Source organism: Labeo rohita, chromosome 9, assembly GCF_022985175.1.
Source record: "Labeo rohita strain BAU-BD-2019 chromosome 9, IGBB_LRoh.1.0, whole genome shotgun sequence".
NCBI classification, from domain to species: domain Eukaryota; kingdom Metazoa; phylum Chordata; class Actinopteri; order Cypriniformes; family Cyprinidae; genus Labeo; species Labeo rohita.
In genome coordinates this window covers 40270258-40295879 of record NC_066877.1, presented here as the reverse complement: position 1 = coordinate 40295879, position 25622 = coordinate 40270258, and the positions used below count along the sequence as shown (strand labels likewise).

General features: G+C 38.1%; 3 protein-coding genes across 3 annotated transcripts; 2 read left to right on the top strand and 1 right to left on the bottom strand.

The window, feature by feature from the left end:
- The first annotated feature begins 64 nt into the window (after positions 1–64).
- LOC127170961 (claudin-10) lies at positions 65–7273 on the top strand. The gene is made up of 5 exons (XM_051119334.1): positions 65–414; positions 506–667; positions 910–997; positions 6786–6881; positions 6962–7273. Exons 1-5 carry the CDS (start codon positions 156–158, stop codon positions 7161–7163), a joined length of 807 nt encoding a protein of 268 aa, XP_050975291.1. The 5' UTR covers positions 65–155; the 3' UTR covers positions 7164–7273.
- Positions 7274–7880: 607 nt separating this feature from the next.
- LOC127170962 (claudin-10) lies at positions 7881–11904 on the top strand. The gene is made up of 5 exons (XM_051119335.1): positions 7881–8189; positions 9542–9703; positions 9783–9864; positions 9955–10062; positions 10451–11904. The coding sequence occupies exons 1-5, from the start codon at positions 7958–7960 to the stop codon at positions 10608–10610; spliced, it is 744 nt and encodes a 247-aa protein (XP_050975292.1). The 5' UTR covers positions 7881–7957; the 3' UTR covers positions 10611–11904.
- A 416-nt stretch (positions 11905–12320) lies between these two features.
- plbd2 (phospholipase B domain containing 2) lies at positions 12321–24118 on the bottom strand. Its single transcript, XM_051119333.1, has 12 exons — positions 23805–24118; positions 20486–20579; positions 19426–19584; positions 18099–18199; positions 17798–18012; positions 16430–16524; positions 16161–16321; positions 15970–16065; positions 14681–14752; positions 13409–13561; positions 13082–13244; positions 12321–12991 (listed from the first exon to the last, which is right to left on the bottom strand). Exons 1-12 carry the CDS (start codon positions 23972–23974, stop codon positions 12821–12823), a joined length of 1650 nt encoding a protein of 549 aa, XP_050975290.1. The 5' UTR covers positions 23975–24118; the 3' UTR covers positions 12321–12820.
- Positions 24119–25622: the final 1504 nt, after the last annotated feature.

Sequence of the window (25622 nt, the reverse complement as noted above, 5' to 3'; positions counted from 1 at the left end):
ACATCATAATATTTATAGCAAACCAGCATCACGATGTGTGTACAAACACAACATAGCCCTTCCTCTGTTTCCTAAACTCAAACAGGTGTTTGTCAGACTGAGCTTAGACTGCAAACTGTTTCCTCTGCTGAAGAATGAAGCATGTTTGAGTGAGAATGACCATATGCTCAGATCACAGGAAAATGAGGAAAAGTCTAATACAGGTGTTTGGATTCTTGATTTCTACTTTTGGCTGGCTCTTTGTGAGCTGCACAGTAGCCATGGACTACTGGAGAGTCTTATATGTGGGTGGCAAAGGTGGCAACTGGATGATCAAGGCGACGTGGTATTGGTCAAACCTGTGGAAGGACTGTGTGGTGGACACCTCGTCCATCACTAACTGCAGAGAATACGATGTGCTGTGGGCTGTCACGCGTAAGTGCTCTTGCATCTCGTCCCTTTTGTCACAGAACTGTCTCAGTGCGGGATGGGTTGAGTTTTCTGAGCTCTTGTATCTCTCAAATAGCATATGTCCAGGGTGTCCGAGGCCTGCTTTTGATCGCCATGAGTCTGGGGTTTGTCGCTGCTGTGCTCTGCTTTATCGGGATGGACTGCACCTACATTGGTGGAAGTGAGAAAACCAAAGACAGAGTATTATTTTTTGGAGTAGCTTTTCATTTTGTTGGTGGTGAGCAAAACCATTTATCCAGTATTTATACTTTATATAACCACACACATCTGACCTACATATACACACAGATTTAATACAAGGAAAGTGGATGATCGTAACTCAGCATTGTTCCTCTTATACTAGTGTGGACTGACACTGATGTACTCATTTGGATCATATTTTAAACTCAGAGTATCAGAACGTTTCAGCAGTATTCACCGACATGTATTTTTAAATCTTTTGTTTTCTTGTCCTCACAGGTGTGTCTGCGCTTGCGGCGTATTGTTTATACACAAACAGGGTCGTCAGCGCTGCCTTGTCACCGACTGTTGACAGAAGTATTATAAGGTACATGACTAAAACATTTATTATCCAAACAGAGATGTTTTGAATGACGCAGTATCAGTATAGGTGGTGATGCTGAACGTGAACACAGTGATTGGCCCATAGCCACGAGGCCACAAGTAATTATAATAATAATAATATTCAGTAACATGTGTTTTAAACAGATAACCCCTGTGAAAAAAAGTGCAATTAATTGCATTGAATGTTCATTTTAGGTACTTCAATATAATAAAAATGATAAGACAATAAAACTACAAATGTGTAATTACAAATACATTTAAATACATGACAAGTTTCATGACAAGTTTCAGTAGGTATGACATTAATATATATTTTACTTTATCATAAATACTTGTAAGTTTATTCTATAGTACAACAGAAGTAATTATGAAATTACATTTAAAGACATAAAATAACAAAAACATAAAACAAAAATAAATAATAAATTAAATGTGCTTTATTGTTATTGTTATTATTTGCTAAATTTCACATTAATAAATTGACCTAATAACAGAAGGCTGCATCAGTAAAAGTCATTTTAAGTGTTAGCTCAAGTAGTAATAATAATCCAATCTGTTAATCACTTCAGATTCTATGGCAAACAAAGAAAGTGTGTTTTAATTTGTTTTACTCCCTTTAAAGAAAGGTAAAAAAGGGTGTTTTCTGAAATGCAACGAGTGCATGATCTTGTTTGCAATAACAGTGCTTAACAAATTTATTAGACCACCACCCAACTGTCCTAAACTAACAGTATTGGTGATTACCAAAATAATTTTTTATGTTTCTGTAATAGTTAATCCACATCAGTATGTGTAAGCTCTTTAGTCACAGTAGTGTTTCTAATGCTAAAATATAATTATTGTTGGGATTTAATGGATTCACAGACAGATCACACAGAAGTTTAATCAAAAGCAAGCCTTTGGGAACCACTAGAAACTATTTGGAAGTCAATAACAACAAAGATTGTTGAAAAGTACATAAAACAATGCCAGCAAGAATGCAAGCCCTTTCTTGGTTGCCAAGGGCTGCAAATGAGTGGATTTACACATCCATGAGTGAGGCAGTTTCATTTCAGTTGAAGAGACATGAGTTGCGCAACACAACACAGCAGTATATATGAATTGATCACGCATCTGCTGATTCACAAAGGGGAAAAAAACATTCAGGGAACTTATATGTTCTGGTATGTTCAGTATGTCACCAGTATCTTCTGGTGAAAGTGTATATAGGCCATGGCTAGATAGACATTTGAGAATGCATCACTTGTCTTACTGGAGAAAATTTATTTGCATAGTTCCCCACCTGGATGTGGTGCCCTGGGCACTTGCCCAGTTGCCCATATGGTTAATACACCTGTGTGAGGGTAGTTGTAACTTGTAGATGACTGGGGTTATTTTTGTGGGGTTGTGAAGGGGCCAAGGTAATGAGGACTTAACTTGCAGCTGGGGAGGTGAAGGCAGATGTCTTTAGTGGAGAGCCAGACTTTCTCTCCGGGTCGGCAAGTAGGTGGTTCAGAGTGCTGGACATCAGCCTGCTGACCATGGGAATAGAGGGGGTTGGAATCCAATGATACACTAAAATGGAGTGAGTTTTGTGGAGTGAGTTCTGGGCTTACTCTGCCCAGGAAAGAAAGTGACTCTACGAGGCTGTGGAAGTAAGTGCATAGGAAGCGCCCAACCTCCTGGGCCCTCATTTATCAACAATGAGCAAAAAATGTTTCTATATTTTGTCCTACAAATAAAAATTAGAATGTGTGCAAGTACATAAAAATCCATATTTATCAAATGTGCATACGCGGTTCTTGTGCACACCAGTAAGTAATCACTGTTGATAAATTCCACATGTTCTTAATTGTTCACGTTCATGGTCATTTGCATTCAGAAGCGCCTCCAATAATGGTGACAACACCTCCCTTTATAAACCACGTGAATGTGTAATATCCTCACCGAAATCATGGTATGCGACACAGACTAAGTCCTTCAGTGCTCTCACTAAACAGCTCAGTGTGGCCCCTGAAAATGCGTTCTCTGTGCAGCACATGGTTTGCTGAATTTTCCAGCAAAGCGAGGTCAGCCATGACACTAAAGCTACATTTCAAATTACTTCCCAGCTGCACGGCAAAACAAACAAGCAAACAAACAAACAAAAAAACCAAAAATGCTTATCTTAGTATTTTTGTCTTGTTTCTAGTCAAAATATCTAAAAATTCTAAAAAAAAAAATCAAAATATATTTACTAGATAAGCAAAAAGACTAAGATATTAAGTGCATTTTGCTTACAATAAGTAAAATGATCTGCCAGTGGGGTAAGAAAAATAACCGTGTTTTAAGAGGATTTCACTTACCCCACTGGCAAATAGTTTAACTTGTTTTAAGTGAAATTCACTTTCATTTATATTTTTTCCCCCAGTAAATGCATCTTTTTAATTTAAGAATTTCTAGACAAGTTTTAAACAAGACAAAATTCTAAGTGATAAGACTTTTTTTGCAGTGTCTTTTATAGATTTTCACACCAATTATACAAATGTTTAGCTTGATCTATGAAATTATTAATTGAGTATTTGCAGTTAAAGGACACAGGAAACACGCAACGGCACTTTCTGTCTGTAGTATCACTATTATACAACTAGATTCTCTGCGTAAGCACGCTCAGAGTTGTGCTTATATTTACACACATTTCTACGTATAAGTACAAGTTGGTAGATCTCACACTGTTCTTACGCACTCGTTATGCACACATTTGTTTGTACGCACTGTTGATAAATGAAGGCCATGGATCTTTCTATCTCTCTTTCTACGATAAGCTGATGAACACAACAAGGAGTCGAAAGAAGACTTTCCATAGCCTGGACACAAACTGTGGATCGCAATCAGATACAGATGTCTTTCGGGAGGCCGAAGTTCCGGAAAACCTGGTGGAATAGGGTCTCTGCTGTCTTGAAAGCCATGGATAAACCAGGTAATGGAATGAGTTTGCAGGCCTTGGAGAAATGGTTCACAACCACCAGGATGCAAGAGGACCATCTGAAAGAGGGAGGTCTGTGATAAAGTGTACTACCAGGTGTGACCATGGTCACTCAGGAATGGGAAGAGAGAGAAGTTTACCAGCTGGGAGTCACAGAGGAATGTTGTCAATGGCACACAGTGCTTCCTTGGACGAAGTGCCAAACATCACATGCCATATGGGTCCACCAGCAACAGGTCTGAGTTAACAAGAGGGTGTGGGACATTCTAGGGTGAGCAGTCCTAAGGGAAGAGTGAAGGGAGTCCAGAAGTTAACAACAGAGGAAGGGACATCAATTTTGTCTAGACAGCACAGAGGTGGGGCTGGTTCTGTTGAAGATGCTTGCATGATCTGGTCATCCAGGGCCCACTGGATGGGGCTGATTATCACTGTGAGAGGAAGAATTGGCTCTGGTGAAGCAGCTGTAGTGTCAGGGGATTGCATTTGAGACAAAGCATCTGCTTTAGTGTTTTTGGACCCTGGACAGTATGTGATAGTGAACTGAAAACGTGAAAAAAAAACAGGGGAAATGGGAACCCTCAATCCAGTGTTGCCACTCCTCTACTGCCAGCTTGATAGACAACAGCTCCCAGTTACAGATAACATAGTTGACCCCCGCAGGTGAGAGCTTTTGGGAGAAGATGGCACACAGGAACCTTTGGGAAGCATACCGTGACACTGGGACAGTATTGCTCCCACTCCTGTGGTAGAGGCATTCACCTCCAAAATGATACAGTAAGTCAGGATGGTGAAGGACAGGAGCAGGGGTGAAGGTTATTTTGAGTTTGATGAAAACCTGGTTGGCAGCCAGAGTCCATGGCAGGGTCTTGGGTTCTGAGAGTAGAAATGAGAGGAGCAACGATTGAACTGAAACCTTTGATGAAGTTGGCAAAGCAAAGGAACCACTCCAACTGTTTGACTATTGTAGGTTGTGGCCAGGCTTGAATGGCATGTATTTTGGTGTCATACATCTGAAAGCCATCAACATTGATGAGGTAGCCCAAGAACTTAATGTATGTCTGATGAAAGGACCACTTATCTGCTTTAAGGTACAGCTGATGCTGCGAAGGCACTGGAAGACAATATTAACATGTTGCAGATGTTTCTGACATGGAAGATAAGTAGATTGAGATATCATCTACATATATAAATAATCACAAAATGCTGGATGTAATCATTAAAGACCTCATTCATAAAGCCTTGAAACACAGAAGATGAGCTGGCCAGCCCATATGGCATAACCCTGTATTCATAGTAGCCCATGGGAGTGATAAATGCAGTCTTCCTCTCGTCTACTTCTCTGACATGGATCAGATTATAGGCAATTCAGTTTGGAATTTGGAGAATATTGTTGTTTTTCTCAAGTTCTCCATTCCCGCTGGGACTAAAGGAATGAATAGGTTATTTGAATTTAACAGTGATAACAGTGATCATTAAGGGTACAGTAATCTATGCAAGGCTGGAGTCCCCCATCCTTCTCAGCCACAAAGAAAAACGTGGATGCTGCCAATGAAGTAGATGGGTGAATATAGCTCTGTTGCAAAGCATCATTGATATAGTCTTCCATGGCTTGTTGTTCAGGCAAAGACAGCGGATAATTTCTCCCTTGCTGTAAGAAGGCTAATGGAAGTCTGTCGGTAGCGCAGTCCCAGAGGTGATGAGGTGGTAGTTGTGGTGGCCGTGCGGGTGTGTGGGACAGAACACATCAACTGGCTGTATTCGGGAGGAACAGGAGAGATGGTCTTTCAATGGTTGGAGTGGTCTCTGGAACTTGGTTGTGAGGGAGTGAAACAATGAGGTAACTGAAGACAGTCATGAAAACAATGAGCTCCCCAGGAAAATATTTTGCCTGTGAACCTGGACAGGATGGGGAGTGTTGAATCAGCCAAGGTCAACCAAGGATGAGATCTGAGGTGGCCCGTCCAACACTAACAAGGAAATTCTTTCTGAATGCAGGCCTCCAATCTTGAATGTAAGTGGAGGGGTTTAGTGTGTGATAAAGCCTCTTCCAAGTGGCTTTCCTACTGTGGAGCAGATGGACTTGGGCTGGGGGTACTGGATTTCGGTGATGTTGAGTTGTTGACAGAGCACCTGGGAGATAAAGTTTAAAGAATTGATGAGGGCTTTAATAGTGAGGTAGATATGGGAAGAGGACACAGTCACCATAGTTTTAAGTGGAAAAATTGCCTCTGGGTGATATTGTAATAAGCTCACTCTCACCACAGACAGAGAATTCAGGCAACATGTGACTGGCAGATCCACAGTAAAAGCGGAGGTTATTCGTGAGGCGCTGTTGATGTTCTGCTGTGGACAGGTGGGATGAACCAATTTGCAAGGGATGCTCTGAATTCTCCATAGGGTGTGGAGTAGCAAGAGGCACTGAGTGACTGAACACTGGTGTTTGGGTATTACTTTATTGTCATTTTAATGAGAGTTGAGACTGAAGAACAATAAAAGTGACAGAACATGCAGTCAAATCCGACAGGTACCATATGTGAATAAGCAGAAGATTGATCTCAGTCAGTGATAAGGAGCAAATCCAAGATATGTTTTCCTAGTTGCAGAGTGATCTGCAGGGTCCTTTTACAAGATTAAGTAGAGTCCTTAATGAGTGAGCTGAGTGGATGCAGGTGTAGATGATCAAAATGCAAAATACAGTATAATGAGCTAATTATTCAGACGCCGTAAATGTACAAAATATGTTAATGTTCTATTTATTATTATTATTATTATTCATTGCCATTATTACTTTTGTGCAGTTTTTCTGTTCTACTACTCTTTTGTGCAGGTATGGGTTAGGAACTCCAATATTCTTTGGACTGGTTGGATGTTCCTTTATAATTCTTGGATCTGTTTTATATGCTGTGACAATCATCTCAACCAGGTAAATATTCTGCACTGTTAGAGTAAAACTTACAAAAATGTATAGCAATCTACAATTAATCTACAATTCTTTTTTTGTAGAAAGTTGACTCCATTTGCAGCAAGAACAGCAGGTGCCCCTTCATCATACACCAAGCGGACAGCGAGTAAAACACTGTACACTTCTGCATACTACGCACCCTCAAGACAATCGATACTTCGCAGCCAATCAAGCAGCTCTCGCATCTCCAGGTTGTCACAGGCCACTGAAGAGAAAATATCTGCCAGAGACACATTTGTGTGAACTTTACAAACCTTAGAAATGCTCTGTGACATTGCATCCAGTAAAGAAAATGCTACAGTAAAATCTGTTCTGCTACATGGCAATTCTTTTTTTTTCAAATGTAATAAAAAAGGTAAATTATGGCCTCATTGGTTTCAGTAATTTCAGCCATTGATCCAATTCTGCATTTACATATTTTCAACTACAGTGAGAAATGACACCATAATATAGTGCTCCTTTCTGTAATCTAAACTGACCTAAATCTCTTAATCACTTTTGCACACTCAGGCATGAGGCTTTTCACCTGTGACAATAATCATGGTTTCAATAATACTTACTGAAAATCACTTACTCTTCATTTTAAAACAAATCCGACCAATATTGAAATCTTTTATTTACTTTGAATGCTTGTGTTTTTAAGTCACTGTGAGACTGATGTGGTAGTCCACACTTTAAATACAATATAACTAGATCTAAATCCAGAGGACCACCAAAACTCACTCTATATGGTAAAGCACTAAGGCATTATAGCCATAACCTTAAAGGCTCTCTAAAGCTGCTTTTTCTGTTACCGGTTTTGTGTATGAGGTGACATTTTTAAATGTAAAACCATGTAATACGGGTTGTTCTAAGCTTTATGTATATAATAAACAGTATGTGAGAGTGGCACTGATGACACCACAAACATTGTCCTCCACCCAAAGAGCCTGTGAAAGCACTAGATCTGTCTAGCACAGTTTGAGGAAGGTGCATCTGTCCTCTCGCTGAGTTCTGCTTTCGAAGACCATCTTTAACTGCATCAGGCTCATCTCAGCATGCATTACAGAACGGTAATAATGTACACCGAAATAGGGTGCTTTGTAGCATCCGTTTGCGGGTGGATCTTGGTTTGTTCCACGATGCCAACGAATTATTGGGCTTATTCTGAAGTGGACAGTTTAGTTCTGACATCTGGACACTATTTCTCCAACCTCTGGAAAGACTGTCTGTCTGACTCCACTGGTGTTACTGACTGCAAAGAGTTTCCCTCCCTGCTGGCTTTGCAGAGTGAGTATTACTAGAAAGTTACTTCATTCCAGTAAATAATGTCTCAGAGTGGATTTATGTTTGGAAGTCAATTCCTGTGTAAACACAAACATTAAATCTTTTGCACTATTAGTGCCTGAGGGGAAGACATGAAACAAACATTGACATTTTGTACCAATCACAAGTAATTAAACTAAAATGTCAAACCATTGTTTTGGTCTTTTTATATCTAATACATGTATAAAACTCTACTGCACATACACATGGGTAATATGTTCACTGAATCACGCCTGATTCAGATCATCATTTCATTAGTAGAGAGCTGAATGATCTCAGGGTTTGAAAACTGTTGCTGTAATCATGTGCTTCACACTCCTGTTCAAATTTGTGACTTCACTTAACTATATAAGAGTATTTAACCTTGATTCTTGAGACTTGCTTACATTTTTAATTAGAAATTGACTAATGTTTAAATCTCCTTGGTATGTTTGGTTGCTCATACTGCATTATAGGCATAACACCTACCCAGATAGCACACGTATGTCTGCAAGATGTCTGTTAAAGATCACCTGATCTGGAAAGCATCTGCTTTGTACAAACATCTGACAGACATTTGTCAGTTTTACATACATTCAAAATCATAAACATCTTAAAGACATCTAATAGATGTCTGTTTGACATCTGATAGGAAAGGGCCTATAGACATATTGCAGATGAGCAAACACTCTACAACATACGTCTTGCAGATGTCAAATAGACGTCTCCATGATGTATGAGTTGTTCCTATGAGCAACGCTTGAGTAATTAGTGACGGATTTTATCATAGCACATGTATGTCTGTAAGATGTCTGTTAAAGATCACTTGATCTGGAAAGCATCTGCTGTGCACAAACATCTGGCAGACATCTGTAAGATGTCAGTTTTACATACATTCTAAATCATAAACATCTTAAAGACATCTAATAGACATCAATTTGACATCTGATAGGAAACATCCTATAGACATACTGCAGATGAGTAAACACTCCACAACATACGTCTTGCAAATGTCAAATAGACGTCTCCATGATGTACGTGTGCTATCAGGGCATGTTCACAGTAAAACCAACAATTTCTCAAGTCTCAGACACGTTAATGTGTGATTAGTAATTCATTAGAATTCCCATAGTTATTTAACAGCACTTAATGAGACTAATAGTACTGTACTCATTGCTCCTGCATTACTTCCTGCTGACCTATTAATGATGGACTGTTATTCTGAAGTCTTACCAATAACTGTAATGCTTTGAATACATTTTTCATTGTAAAAAGGGACCGTACAAATAAACGTCACTTAACAGAATGTGACTATTGTTGTGTTGATCTTTCACCAGCATACATTCACCTGTGCCGATCTCTCGTCATCACCTCCATAATTCTGGGATTCTTCGGCTCCGTTCTGGCTTTGGTGGGGATGAAGTGCACAAAACTCGGAGGGTCTGAAATTTTGAATGCAAGAATTACCTTTGCTGCAGGGATGAATTACTTGTTATCAGGTAAATACTTGCCCTTGTCCAGTATCTTCCAGTATGTTGTAGTATTTGCATGTAAGCTTGACTTGTGTCTCTGTTGTAGGTCTCTGTGGCATGCTTGCCTACAGCTGGTATGCCCACAAGGTTATTTCAGAGTTCATGGATCCGAATTACAAAGCAAAAAAGTGAATATCGCAATACAGAAGGGGAAAAAATGTGAAATGCATACTTGATATCTGATTAAGGTTTGAAATTGGATCTTTCTTGTGCGTCAGGTTTGAACCGGGATTGGCTCTGTTTGTGGGATGGGGCGGCTCTGCTCTCCTCGTGGTCGGAGGGTTTGTTTACAGCATCACTTCAGGGAAGGAGGGCTGCCAATCTAGGTATCAGTGAAACTATTAATTAAATATCACTGCAATCAAAAAATCGTTATAATCAAAGATATAATTCACAACTATTTAACAAGCATGTTCCTCGAGATTCACCCTGTTGACAAAGGTGTGGAATTCAACATTCATGGAAAGGACGCCAAACTGGTTTGTAATCAAGAAAGTGTGTTTGATCCAACTTGGCATTTTGTGTTCCACAGGGAATGCTTGTTATATTATTATTTATTTTTATTTTTTTTTGTACTTAATATGTTGTACAAATGCACATTTTCATGAATTGAGGAACAGGAATTGTTTGCTTTCTGCTTGCCCTTGTGTTGGTGAATTTTCTACAGATGTGCTGCCACTGAATGTGATCATTATTAGATGTTTCTGATTTCAGCTCCAAGACTGAAGAGATGTCATATCACAATCCTTCCTCAAGTCTCTCTGAACCAAACCAGAAGACATACAGTCCTCCGCTGTCACCCATCCCTGACAGGGCAAATCTGAAGTCCAGCAAACTTCCCAAAGCATCTCACGCTGTGGACGCATACGTCTGACGGGTTCCTTTCATGTTAGAATGTTTCACAAACACTGTTGGTAATACTTTATGTTAAGGTGTCTATTACATGTTAAATGTACTTACTATTATAGTAACAATTAATTATGCATAATTACATGCAAGTAACCCTAAGCCAAACCTTAACCATATAGTAGATACATGTAGTTGACATAAACACCTTAAAATAAAGTGTAACCACACTTACTTTCAAAGATGATACGGAAAAGGTTTTTAGTGATAGGTAAGCCTTTTTTAACACCATGAGCATAGTGATGAAGAAACTGTGGTTTCAGTCACAAACAGATAGAACTGTTTGACAGAAATATGTCAGATCTGCTGGTCTGTGTTGATTCTAGTCAGTCCTGATGACTATATGCTCAGGTTTCATACACAATTTCCATTTCAAAATTCTAGACTTTCCCAGACTCACATTTTATAGGGGAAAATAAATTATTAGTGTGTAGCCAATGATTACTGGTTCAAATTCACAATATTGAATTCACAGTTTAATACTCTCACAATACTACAAATAGTGTTATCACAGTACCAAAATATAAGAAGTCTACCAATGCCAGTAAAACTTCACAGTTCTCTGTACCATATAAAAAAAACTGTTGGAACTATTGAAGGTTTTTGTTTTGTTATAATGAAAGGATTCACAACTGTACAGAACTCCAAAGCACTAAATGAAAACCCCTTAAACACATCTGACTGGTCTTTGCGTTCACATGCTCAACAAACATGTCTGTAGTTTGCTACAACGCTCAGCTCACGTAAAGAGGAACATTTGATGCTCTTTCCTGAGCACAAATACAAACAGGACTGTTTGGAAACAGCTGCCAGTCCTGAAGAACCACCGGTATCATTAACTACATATGTACAATTTCTGTACTGACTTTGTACTGTTATACTGGTATTTTGACAACACTACAAACAAGCCTGAAGAAAAGTTCAATTTGAATGTTTGTTTTAATAAATTACAAGACATACAAATTTGGGACCCACTTAAGTGTCCTTAACTACGATGTACTTATATTTAAATGTATCATTTGATGCAATGCATATATTGTGTACATACATGTTTTTACATTGTACTTCTATGTGAAAATACTGTCTTGTTAATACACTGTTGACCCTACTTCTACTCTACAGCAAGTGTTTAGCAATTCAACATAAACACAATCGGTACATTGCACCTGACAATTTTTTAGAGACACCTAATATAATGCGGGACCCAAATTAGATTCTTTAACTGTTACTAAAATTTTCAATGTAATATTTCAGAAAACAGAAAAGGGGCCATAGTTCAGAAACAATTATTTTTCTTTACAGCATTTTTCCCCCATACTTTCACAGACTTGGAAAATACTGAAATCAAATTCCATACTCTTTCATACTGTGCAGGAACCCTGGATGCTCTTCAAATGAATAGACATAGCATTTTTCCCCCTCATGTCTGTTTGTTCCAGTTGTTTAATTCCTGATTCACAGCTGCTCTGTGTTATGGCATGATACAACAGCGAACACCCGTCGATTTGGTTCATTCCAGTATACCACTGGGTCACAGTATCTGCTTGCCTGTTGCACCACTACTATTACAATAAAGACTTGTTTTAGGCATACTGCTGGATTGAAGGTCTGCTTTTTTTAAACACACCACACCAAATTTACACCCATGTATTGATTTACCTAATAAGTCTCATGCAACTTGGCTTCTGATTTATTTATTTTTATTAAAAACATAAATCAGTCTTTATCTGCTTGTGTTTCAGAATTAAACCTCCACTAATAGTGATTCAGAATGAGAGTAAAGCATGAGCTTTATCCATTTAAAAGTGTTCAATATGTGATAAGCAGCAGCTGGATGATAATTAACTGTACAATTCGCCTGGAGAAAAAAAGAAAAGTAAAACATTCTGGGTTGTGTCAAAAGCAGAAACACTGAGCAGAGTCTGAAACTGAGGGCCAACACTTCATATAGCACCCCAGAATTATGTGCAAGACTTAGGGAATTCAAAAAAGCAACAGAACAATCACAACATCTTGACTGATCGTCATTCCACAGACACAGAACATGTCAGAGCAACATTAAAGCAGCATAAAGCACAAACACTTCTTTAAATCAAAACAGTCTTTTCAATCAAAGTACTGCGGCTGTCTTCTTCCTGAGATCGCTGTCATAATATCATGCACTGTCAGAAAAGCCATTCATGTGGACCATCTGACGTGGACGGTGTCGAAGGCCCAGCGGTCCGGATGGCCCATGTGCAGGAGTTTGCTGTACGGCGAGCTGCTCCACTGAAAGACGGGCACCTGATCCCATGTGGGTCCGCTGACAGCCAAGAGCTCGAACCGCCTGAACATGTCAGCGCTCGTCATCTGCAGGACAACAGGATCATCAAAAATACAACAGAAGCTCAGAAAGCAGCTGCATGTAGCCAAACAGCAGCAAATAACACTGCTCCTCACCTTCATGTCAGTCCCACCATGCGGCCGCTGTCTCAAAGCCCCAAACGGATACGTGCCGTTGGCAGGATTCAGGTCCGAGCGGGCCGAGATGGAGTTCTCACCGTTCGGAATAGGGTCACAGGCATCACACCAGGACAAAGGGTCCTCCTTATAGTTATTATATCTGCAGAAAAGACAAAATGAACACCAGCAATAAAAAAAAACCACAAAAAAAAAAAAAAAAAAAAAAACCACATCTTCAGCAAAGGGAGAAGCAATGAGAACTACAGAAAAGTGCCATGATTTCTACACATGAACTAAGAGTACGGACAGCATTATGGGTCATACCTCATCAGACGCACCATGGACTCAATGTCAGTAACCAGAGTCTGGTTTCTGCGGAAAATCTGCGCTCTTGGATTGTCAGTGAAGGAGAACCAGGATCCGTATTTCTGAACCAGCTCCTGGCCTCCGCTCGCATTGAACACTTTCTCAAAGTACCTACAACAGAACACGAGCAAACGCCGTCACACACAAACGCTTGAGGTAAAACGGCTTCTTCTGCCAGCTGTTTACTCATTTGGCAAATGACTTACAAAGTGATAAAGTGGTATAGCACATATTCATACTCTCAATGCATCTCCTCAAGAAAGGACTGAAACATAATTATTAAGGGTGTAACAAAAATCACGATTTAATTAGATATGACAGTGTTGTTTTTGTGGCACATTTTCAATAAAGCAAAAAGAAACACCAGAGAAATTTCCTTGAATTTTACCAAAATTTTATTGATTAAAAATAACATCATAAAATATGATATTTTTTTCACTTTCAACAACGCAGCATGTCGAACAACAGTTGCATCTCAGTTGCATTTATCACATGAGGAGAGTGAGTCTGACGAGGTGAGAAAGACAAGTAGTTGGCGAAAGACTTTAAAGCGCCTGCTTTAAAAGTATTTTTGACTTTGGATGGCCTTTTAACTTATGCAGTTTGTCTAAGATGATTTTGGAAGCTTATTTATTTGGTTCCACCATGTTTGCTGATTTCAGTGTTTCATATTTAAACTTTGTGTAAGTTATTTGTTATTCTATATTAGACCTATTAGCAAATAAAAGAAAGGAAAAGAGGGGAAACTCAAACAAACTACCTCACCATCACAATCCTACTTGAGTATTGTGTTTTTCTTTGGGGCGTGGGAGAGGCAGATCATGTTGCCTATTACGTCATTTGGGCTGCATTGATGAGCACAGTGGCACTGACAACATTACATTTTACACACTGTAAGCTCTTTTATTTTCCAAATGTGATAGGATTAGGCCAATGAATTGTTCAGTTCGTAATGCCTACTGAACAGAAAGCCACGTACTAAACGGTTCGATGTGTCTGTCGTTACACCCCTAGTGATTCTGTAAACAAACTGGTGAATCAATAATTTTAACCAATTCATTGAACCGAACGGTCCAAAAGAACCAGTTCACAGAAACTAATCAGATTTTCTGGACTACAGGTAGTAATGTTATAATTACGGTTCAGTTTTTTGACCACAGCACCTAAAATTTCAGTACAGCAACAGACACACATGGGTACAAAGACTTTGGTCATTGTGTTCATACTCACGGGATATTGTAGCTGGCCCAGTATCCAGTCTGAAACAGTTCTTCAGTTTTGTCTGCTGTTATGATCATTCCACTGGAGGAAACACACAGACACAAGACAGCTATAATAACTAACAGATTGTTTCATATTGTTAGTACCGTGTCTGCTGCGGTAATACAACACAGATCCATGAACAAACTGTGTTCACTGCAAAAAAAAAAATATATATATATATATTTTCTTAGTATTTTCTTAGTTATATTTACTTAGTATTTTTGTCTTGTTTTTATGTATAAATACATTCTTAAAAAATATACATTTACTTAAGAAGAAAAATTACTTTGTCTTATTATAGTTATATTATAGTTAAATTATATTATAGTTAAAAAAAAAAAAAAAAAGTATAAAGTATAAAAGTATACATTTTGTTAGTTTTTACTTAAAACAAAAAAAAGATATTAACCAATGGGGTAAAGCGTGTTACGTGATCATTTGTGCACTGTAACATCATGCTACATAAGACAATAATTAAGATCAATATTCTGCTTTTACTCACTTTAAATCACCACTGAATGTTTGTAATAACTTCTAATTGCAGTCTAATGTGCGTTTTATAATGTTGCTGACGTGTTATTTGTAGCCTTTTATATCAAGCTAATCGCTTCATCTGCTTAGCATTTCTCATTTAAACACCCTGTATTAATATGAAAATAGGCAGAATCTCATGAAAATCACATATAATCATATACTGTCATCATTGTGTGTTTGTTTGGTTTGTTTCATCCGTAAATATGTTTTTACAGGTAATGCTCATCAGTAAATCAGTGGACAATACATAGAAATGACGTTTCTGTCTGAGCTATGCATTTTAAAATGAACACCCAGTGTAAATGTAGCCTAAAAGATGTGGAGGTTTTTTTTGTTTTTTTTTTTAAATAATGTAATCTTGCTGAAATTGATTTTATAAAATTGGTATTGAAAAAGTATCATTCATTTTTGAGCAATACCCAGCCCTAGCCATCTTTCTTCCTACGTAAATGTATCTTCAATTGAGAATTTTTATACATTTATAATGGAAAACAAGACAAAAATACCAACTAAGAAAATATTTTGCCGTGATATGAGTTTGTCCTAAGTAATGGTAATGTAAATACAAATTTCTTGTTTGAATTATGAATGCCTGGCATTGTGGTAAGAATTTTAAGATGAGATGTTCTATCCTAATCATACAATGGTTTTAAAAAACAAAAATAAAAAAAGGTCAATTTGACACATTCTGCCTTAACGAGACTAAATCCAAGCACACTTACGGTATTTGCTCCAAAACTGTGAAAAGCCCTTGTTTTGTGTATCCCTGGCCCGGGACAAAGACCTTGTAGTCGATCACCATCCACTGATTGTTGTACCTAGACAAGCCAGCAATTAAAATGTAAAAATCTCCTGCTTCTAAAATGTTTGTATTCAATAAGTATATGTGTACACGAGATCTAAAGTCATTTACGTTCCACTGTTGTACACTTTGAAGATGTCAGTCCATTCTTGACCACTTTTAGCAAGTCGATTCGCTACTATATTTCTCAGCCACTCCATGACAGCACCATCGGGCTGCACGAATTTCCACAGGTCAGGGTTACTGTTGCCAATTGTAGTTTCTAGAGTTACCTAAAAATAAATCAATGAAAAAACAGAAATATGACAGAATTGCCAGAAGAGATCCACCCAACAACACAATAGTTTCAACAAAAAGAATATCTTGATTAAGAGTCTTACCAAACCACTGCTGAGTAAATAAAAGTCATCCCCTGAGAAAATACTGCCAGGATAGGAGGAAAACACCTGGATTCTGCCAGGAATGATCACCTTTTCTGCAGGAACAACATGTATTACACATTATACAGCCTAGGACAGAAATCATACACATAATTTATGGAGTACTATGACAGTACAGTATCTTATCCATCTACTCAGAGCCCCATGTTCTCACTGGCAGCCCATTTAAGATTCTGAACAACAACATTTCACAGTGTCGGTACAGATACTGTGAAACGAAATTCAATTACTTTCAAGAACTTTTCAAACACTATTTTTTTTTATTTTCAAGGTCTTCAGAACTCACTTCAAATTCTTAAAAAATATATATATAGATAAATAAAAATATGAATAAAAATGGCAAAAATAAAGTGAAGCACATGCAAAGTATTACTTTTAAATTATACTACACTTTTACTATAGTAAAACCAGAGTTAATTTTTTTAGGGGATGTGTATTTGTATACTTTATTTTTTCTTTGTTTTGTTTTTGTAACTGTACTGCCTTCTGTTTGAGAAACACAATCAGAAAAAAAAAGATTCACAAAATTGCTTCAAAATCCTGATCTGAATCAAGTGATTCACAATCCATGCTCCGAAGTTCCAATCTAAATCAAATGATTTGTGATCCACACTCTGAAGTTCCGATCTGAATAATGACTCACGAACCATCATTTCAGATCAGGACTTGGAGCACGGATCGCGAATCACTGTACATTGAACTTTGCGTTTCACAAATCATTTGATTTGAATCATCCAATTCGCAAAATGATTCTGATCTAAATCAAACGAATCGCGATAAGCGATCCGATTGGAATGTTTCGAAACAGTGAATCATTTTGCAACGCAATGGCTTAAGATCTGTTTTTTGCTAGTGAATCGCTTGAAATGAATGATCGAAGTCACAAGTTTTCTTTTTTTAAACAATGTCGGAGCAGTTTTAGCATAAATGACTCATTTGATTTGGTTCATCTGTTCCTCTTTTTGCTTCTTTAGCCAATGTTTTCATGACACTGTCAGTATTACAACTTGTTTAGCTCAACTGTTTTCTGACATAACTGAATAATTCAAGCACTTATCAAGTACCTCTTCAGGAATATTGCTATTTTCAAGGGTTTTCCAGGTCTTAATATTCAAAAAGTCAAATTCAAGTACTTCAAGCACTTGTACGAACCCTGATTTCAGTTTTCAGATATCTGAATCCAAAAAAAAACATGTTAGGTTTTGCAATACCCAGATTCTGATGTGTATATCTGAAATGAAGTGAGCAGATGTTTAATCTCAGAGCAGGAAGGCGCAATGAAGCAGAGATATTCTGGGACATTTATACCTGTGGGAGACGTGCGGTAAGAAAAGCTGTATCTCTTCAGTATCCTTAGCATTGACTGGTAGGTGTTCCAGGTGTCATGTGACACCAGCAAATCCTTGTGGTCCGGAAGGAATTTGATCAGAGCCGAGCAGGAGCCAGATCCTACGGTGCGGGACTGGCTGGATTTGTTCAGCGCAGCCTCCAGGTCCTCCAGGTCTCCACCCATCTGGAAAAGGCTGAGCAGTACAGCAAAATGGAAGAATGCACATGCAGTCATAGCAATATTGCACATAGATAAGGAAAAAAACATGACTACACTCACAGGAAGCCAAAGGGGTTGATGGAAAGGCTTCCAGACGGAAACTCAATCTGCCCATTGTATCCATCCTCCAGACCTTTCAGCTGCAGCAAAGACAAACGCACCTGCAGAAGAACATCGCACAGAACTATGTGAACACAACCACAACAATGTAAAGTGTGCTTGCAGGGCAGACTCTGGTTCTGGTGTGCTCACATAGCCAAATTGCAAGCAAAAACGGTCTACTGTTAGTAAAAGCGCTGCTCATACAGAAGTCACTTTCAAAACCAAGCAGCTTTCTGTTGGTCAGTGTGGCAAATTCATGTGACCAACTTGAAAATGAATGAAAATGGTGTGAGGAAGTGTTTCGCCCTCACACTAAACTCCTGACTGTGCAAATTCATATCTGAATGACTGGATTTTGCCCACAAAACTTCACAGAGCAACATTAAACGTGAACTGTCATGACATTTGTCACATCTGTTTTCTGCTGGCTGTGCACATGAATCAACACATCACTAGTCGGGTTTCCATCCAACTTTGCGAATTTACTTTGTACGCAAACTTGGAATCAGAGAGAACAAAATCATCACTTCCTGATAAACGGAGACTAAACAACACTAATAAAAATAATCATTTTCACATACAATAAATCACTTGCAATTCAAAGAGAGGAGACCAAACAATACACACAGTCATTGCTTTTGGAGGCAGATGCCAGCTGTTTGGGAACGCAGTCTTGTAAGACAGTTCTTCAAGGTAGTTATACAAAAATACTTTGACAGCAGACTTTGCTCAGGTATTTTAGAATGACCACAACAACATTTCAGATGCTGTGCAATGAGATCAGTCGGCCAGTTAGTCCCGTAACCATAACGCAGTCACTCTTTTGGCACGTGTGAAAGAATTCATTTGCAAAACGTGTTTGAATCTGCCATTATTCGCATAAGTCAAAACCACCTCGAGACTGTAAAAACAACTTTTTTTTCTTTCAAATTTTGGTGTTTCCATCACTCTTTTTTGATGCAATACTTCAAAATGCACAAAAACAGGGTGATGTAAACACAGCTACTGTCTTTGGGCAGCTGCAGTGACACTAATGCAACAACCAGTCCCTCTTCAGCATGCACATAAATGCAAGAAGGAAGATTAATTAGTACGCACACGTTAAGATGATGGCATTGCCGTCACTAGGTGAAGTCAAGTTTACACAGACAGCACACCTAAAGATAAAACTCTTAGAAAACTTTGACAAAGGCCTGTACATTCAGTGGTCCAGTCTGATTGAATTTTACAACAATGTAAAATGACCCTGAAGGCAGTGGCATGATGATTCAGAGCTCTTCTCTACCTGATGCCAGTAGGGAGTGTCTGCTTGTGCGTCCATCTGCTGCATGACCCACTGCAGGTTGGTGGTGATGTAGTCTTTGAGCCGCTGGCAGTAGTTCACGTCGCGAGAAAACGGACCGCAGTAACCCATCAGTGTGTTCATCCAGTGCTTGTAGATGAGCTGCAGTACAAAGAGCATGACATGATATAAACGCCAAATGTAGCAGCTGCCAGTCTAGTTTACATTAAGAAGCACTTTATCATCATCATTATTGTTACTTCCACTGTACATTTTATTTAATGCAGTCCAGTATTTAAAAGAATGGCTTTAAAGTTCAGTCTGATGTTAAAGAAAGAAAAAAAAAAAAAAAAAAGTTACGGGCTCATCATTTTGGTTTACTCATTTATTTAAGGGAACTAGCTTGATGAGCGCTTTATTTAAAAAATAATTTTCCTTTTGGACTTGGCAAATGATGACTTGGAAAGATGTGATTTTTTAACAACTTTTTATCAACTGTGTGTTTTAACAGTATTGAACTTTTCCCCATAGTCCAAGTAAAATAAATAAATAAATAAATAAATAAAAACACACAATGAAATTAAAAAAAAATAAAATAAATCTCCATACATAGCAATACTGAATCACAATGCCTCAAGAATCACAACTCTTAAAAACCATACTGTATTGTCACCCAAATGAGATTCTGAGAAAAAGGCTTTCAGGAAATGCCTTTTGTCTGTTTTACCGTTCTTATTTCCCTGCAGGGCCATTTTTAGCATAGATGAAATAGTTATCTGCCTAGGGCACCAGTGAGAGCCTCAACAAGTCAACAAAAATGACGCTGCATTTTAGCAAAACATTCACCGGGTGTTTAGTACATTTAAGCATCTGAATAGTATAGCATATCATTTCGTTATCCTAAATTAATGCATTAATGGCCATCTTAGCAGTATTATATCCCCTAAATTCAATTTAACTCTTAATAACAGTTTAAACATACTGAGAATGCCATTAGAGAATTACAGGTCAGACTGTCATGTCAGTGTGGAGCATATTGCTCTGATTCAGTTTGCAGGGATACCTCTGAGGTGACGACAGCCTCCACGACTCCAGCAGCGTACGCCTGCAGTGTGTCATTATAACCACCACTGGTGCTGACCTCCAGATACGCCCACCTGCCAACACACACACGTCAGCATTACAGGACATGAAGCAGCACACACAGAACGTCAGGTTATGAAGCTCTCTTGTCATCTACACAGAGAAACAGCTGCAGTGCATAATGAAGGGCCGAGTCATTTCCATACATATTCTCTTACTGGTGCATCCAGAAGTTGCTGAGGTTTTTTGGTAATGTGGAAATGCAAATTTTACAAACTCTTTAAGATTTTTTGTTCCTCCGTCTTACCATAACTTGTCATGAAGTCCATTGTGAGTGAATGTTGACATGTTTTTAGTTCTTGTGACCAGATCCTGCATTAACCACTGTTTTAAAGCACTAGATCTATGAGCTTACATTTTCCCACCTCTGACAAGGGCTGGCACTGCCTATACATCTAAATGAATAGAAATGTGTTTCACACACAGTGCAAAGAAACTCATGTGCCATATAGACATAAATCTGTTTTTTTTTTTTTTTTTTTTAAACACCCATTCCTTAAAGGAGAAGTCCACTTCCAGAACAAAGATTTACAGATAGTGTACTCACCCCTTGTCATCCAAGACGTTCATGTCTTTCTTTCTTCAGTCGTAAAGAAATTACTATTTTTTTTTTATTATTATTATTATTATTATTATTATTATTATTTTTCTATATAATGGACTGATATGGTGCCCCAATTTTGAACTTCCAAAATGCAGTTTAAATGCAACTTCAAACGATCCCAAATGCAGCTGTAAATTATTCCAGCTGAAAAAGAAGGGTCTTATCTATCGGAACGATCAGTTGTTTTTATTTAAAAAATACAATTTATATATTTTTTCGTCTCAAACGCTTGTCTTGTCTTACTCCGCCTGGACTGTTTTTGTTCCTGATCATGACAGTTAGTGTATGTCGAAAAACTCCCTCAACTTCAAAAATCGCCCTATATCGCTGTTTTGCCTTTTTTGTTAAGGGTGTTTGATCTTCTTTGCATGTTCACTTTGCAAACACTGTGTCTGTACTTCTGCAGCGATGTAGGATGATTTTGAAGTGATTTTTGAAGCTGAGGGAGAAAATACGATTGGAGTTTTTCGACATACACTAACTGTCTTGAGTCAGAATACACAGAGTTCAGGGAGAGAAAGACAACACGAGCATTTGAGATTAAAAAGTATTTACATTGTATTTTTTAATTAAGATAACCGATCGTTCCGCTAGACAAGACCCTTCTTCCTCGGCTGGAATCATTTACAACCGCATTTGTGATCGTTTGAAGCCTCATTTAAACTGCATTTTGGAAGTTCAAAATCGGGGCACCATATCAGTCCATTATATGGAGAAAAATGCTGAAATGTTTTCCTCAAAAAACAATTTCTTTACGACTGAAGAAAGAAAGACATGAACATCTTGGATGACAAGGGGGTGAGTACATTATCTGTGAATCTTTGTTTTGGAAGTGGACTTCTCCTTTAACTGGCAAAGGTACATTTCTGAATGACTGAAACCTAAAATTAAATCTACTATATCCTATGGTAATTTGGGATCTGTAAACACTGATAACTTCTCTGCTGCTATTGCCGCATCCTCACTGCCTTTCTCCCTCAATCTTTCCTGTCCCAATCAGATTCTTTCAATATATAACAGCACTATATCCAATATCTTGGATGAACTTGCCTCATTAAAGACTACAACTGTCCCCTCAGATCATTCCTCCCCATGGTTCACCCCAGAACATCCAGAAACCAAAGCTAATGGTAGGAGTCTTGAATGACTTTACGAGATAATTCACTTCTTGTTCATCCTACTACTTATTCAGACCATGTTTTGTCTGTTTTCAGTGTTATTACTAAAGCGAAGAGTAAACCAAACACTCTTTCTCTGAGATTAACAAAACTGTCGAGTCAGCAGTGCTTGGATGTAATGTAACAATCGTCATCGCCTGCTGCTGCTGCATCTATAAATAGTGCAAAAAAAACGCAGACATAAGTGTTTCCTTCATTTTATCCCATGGAAATGTATCCATTCATGTGTATGAACTCAATAGCACAGATTCATATTTTAGGGTTAATTGTTATGTTTTCCCCTCAGCTGTGTTAGAAGCGTAAGCAACTGCAGTCATGAACACACACTTAATTCAGCTGCAGTGTGTCACGCAGTGAGTTCAGTACAAACTCATCCAGACACTTTCACACGCCAGCGAGACCGGGCCTCATTCAGCACATTACACAGAACTACTGCATGTGTTTCAGTCATGATTACTGATGTTATTCATTTTTTAAATTGCTGAATTGGTTTTAAAATTTTTACTTGTCTGGTTTTAGTTTCAATTGCTGACATTTGCCAAAGTTAATAAGTCTTCATTTTAGTCTTCATTAACAGCATCGCCTGCACAGAAATGTAGGTAACACTTTATTTCAAAACAATACTCATTATTAACTAGCATGTTATTGCTTTAATATCATTAATAAGCAGCAAATCATGAGTTCATTGAGGCAAAACTTAGTTATTAGTGAAAATTGGGCCTTAGCATGTGACCGAAATGTACATGTCTTTGGCTGTTACATGAAACCTGCAACTAGCAAAAAGGAAAAAAAACATGGTTGTATTATAAGGAAGTGTCATCAAGTTCTCGGTCACAAGTTAAATGCAACTTCAACAATCCTGTCACGAGCTCTTCCTGATGGTGCAGTTTAATACCTGTCATATGCCCACGTCTGCTGTAAGCCAATGCACTGTCAATGTAAGAAAGTGGGGACAATTTCCTTCCAGATTATCATTAATATTAGATGCAACCTCTTGTCTTTATTTAGAAAGGAAAGTGCCCACAGGAGGACATGAAAGCTGACAGCAAACCTTCAAATCGAGCTGTTCATGATGAACTTACACCACGTGAATGTTTATGGAGCCTCTAACAGTGAAATCAAAAAGAAACAAGACAGTGTTTAATTGTTTCGCAACAAATGAGTATTTTAGATTTTTGTACAATGTATAGGGATTTTGCGCTTAGTTTTTAGAATGTAACTATAAATATGTTTTTCACTTTAGCGACACTCTGACCACTGCGTTGATATTTATGTAGAGAGTTTAATTGGGCGATTTAAAAACAAAACGTATCAACAAATAACATGACACATAGTTTTAAATATTAATCCGAGTACATCTGGTGACCTGTCATCAAAGAGTAAAGCAGCTCTCAAACAATCATACCCGATTCATAAACGATCCCGGCAGCATCAGACTCCAGCATTCACACACTCACCCCGTGTTGTTGATGTCGCTTGTGAAGTTGGCGACCGCGACAGAGTCGGGCTGAAATCCCTCTTTCAGGAACAGACGGGATGTTTTCTCATCATAGAGCGCAGAGTAGATTTGAGCCCACGACACATTTACAACACAAACAACACACAAAAACGACAGATAAAACGCCATTGAACCTCTAGAACAGACTTCTTCTTTGTCTTCTGAGGTTTACCGGCGGTTGACAGGCGAGCTCTGCTGCTTTACAGCCGCATACTGGATCACAGCGAGGAGCGCAGAAAGGAGAAGCTGCTGCTGCTGCTTCTTCTTGGCTGGATTTTACCGGCGGATTGCCTGCTTGATATTACACTACTGCCATCTTCTGGAGCAAACTAACTCCTACACAGTGTTGGGAAGGTTACTTTGGAAATGTAATAGGTTACAGATTACAAGTTACTTGATTTGTAACTTTTCAATTACTTTATAAAAGTAATGTAACTTATTACTTTGAATTACTTTTCTAAATTTCTAATATTTTCAACTGTTAATCATTTTGAATCATTTAAACCAGGCAGAGTGAACCTTACAGCAGCGCTCAACACTGATTACTGTCAGACTTTCAAAATCCTTCGTCACTTGAATTAAGATTATAAGTAAGGGACAACATACATCTTTATTTTGCGATAATAACTGGCTACATTATCAACAACATTATCCAATTTATTACACATCTGCTTGACAGATTATTTAGATGTTTCATGTCAAAATTATTAGACATGAAACACTGATCTGAGTTGAGATATTTGAACGCAAAGCTTCCATGAAGAAATCAGTTGCTAGCAAATGGAAAGTTCAAACTAGACATTTTAGGGACACAGTGCAGTCACACCAGTTTTCTTACACAACATTTCACCACATAAATAATTAAGAAAGTAGTACTAGTTTGTTAGTTATCTTATAATCCATTACAATGTACAAAAAAAAAAAAGAAAAAATGGCAGCAGCTGCGTTTGTATGAAACAATCCACGCTACCAGGATGACAGAATTAAGAAATTAATATTGAATTAAGCTTTAATATTTTATTAGCCAAGCAAACACAAAGCTTCCGCCAAGAAAAAATTATTAAGCATATAGCACTGACTTAAGTTGCCCCAAATGAGTCTGAGTTATTAGCTCCTACCAGTTGTTATTGGGGAATAACATACTTTGGAATGTCATGACTGACCAGTCAGATTTTGAAGCAATCAGGGTTTGAAATCAAATGTTTGCATAGCTATGACAGAAAACACTAGCTTAAAAAATAAAGTTTATGCATACACCCAGATAGTAAATAAATCGGTTATCGAATAAGCATGAGTCCTATTCTGTGTCCTAAACTCCTGAAACACTGGAGTCTCATTTTAGAGCAGTCAATGCAATTTATGAAAGAAGTCAATTAAATCTGTAAGTGGGGGTGGGTGTGTGAAATTCAGATGTAACCCCCTTTGTAATCACTGGCAGTTTTCAAAAGTAACTGTAATTTAATTACATATTTTTTCTCTGTAACTAATTACAATTACATTTATTTTGTAATTAAATTACATAATTCCATTACATGTAACTAGTTACTCCCCAACACTGCTCCTACACAAAGCAATATGTCAAGTTAAACTATGGTTAATTTGCATAAGGGTTCTTTAGTCAACATCCAGGCTGTCCTTTACCTTCCATACTTTTAGATCATGTCATCTATCTCGGTCTCCTATTTCCTACGGTTAACAAGCAGATGATCTACTGCAGGGATAGGCAACGTCGGCCCTGGAGTGCCGCTGTCCTGCAGAGTTTAGCTCCAACCCTAAT

Coding starts and splice junctions, on each gene's coding strand:
- LOC127170962 (XM_051119335.1), top strand. CDS start 7,958: ATGCATTACAGAACGGTAATAATGTACACCGAAATAGGGTGCTTTGTA. Junction 8,190..9,541: donor CTCCCTGCTGGCTTTGCAGA/GTGAGTATTACT, acceptor ATCTTTCACCAG/CATACATTCACCTGTGCCGA. Junction 10,063..10,450: donor AAGGAGGGCTGCCAATCTAG/GTATCAGTGAAA, acceptor TTCTGATTTCAG/CTCCAAGACTGAAGAGATGT.
- plbd2 (XM_051119333.1), bottom strand. CDS start 23,974: ATGGCGTTTTATCTGTCGTTTTTGTGTGTTGTTTGTGTTGTAAATGTG. Junction 16,066..16,160: donor AAAGTGTACAACAGTGGAAC/GTAAATGACTTT, acceptor TGGCTTGTCTAG/GTACAACAATCAGTGGATGG. Junction 13,562..14,680: donor TGGGCCAGCTACAATATCCC/GTGAGTATGAAC, acceptor GTTCTGTTGTAG/GTACTTTGAGAAAGTGTTCA.
- LOC127170961 (XM_051119334.1), top strand. CDS start 156: ATGACCATATGCTCAGATCACAGGAAAATGAGGAAAAGTCTAATACAG. Junction 998..6,785: donor GTTGACAGAAGTATTATAAG/GTACATGACTAA, acceptor TCTTTTGTGCAG/GTATGGGTTAGGAACTCCAA. Junction 6,882..6,961: donor GTGACAATCATCTCAACCAG/GTAAATATTCTG, acceptor CTTTTTTTGTAG/AAAGTTGACTCCATTTGCAG.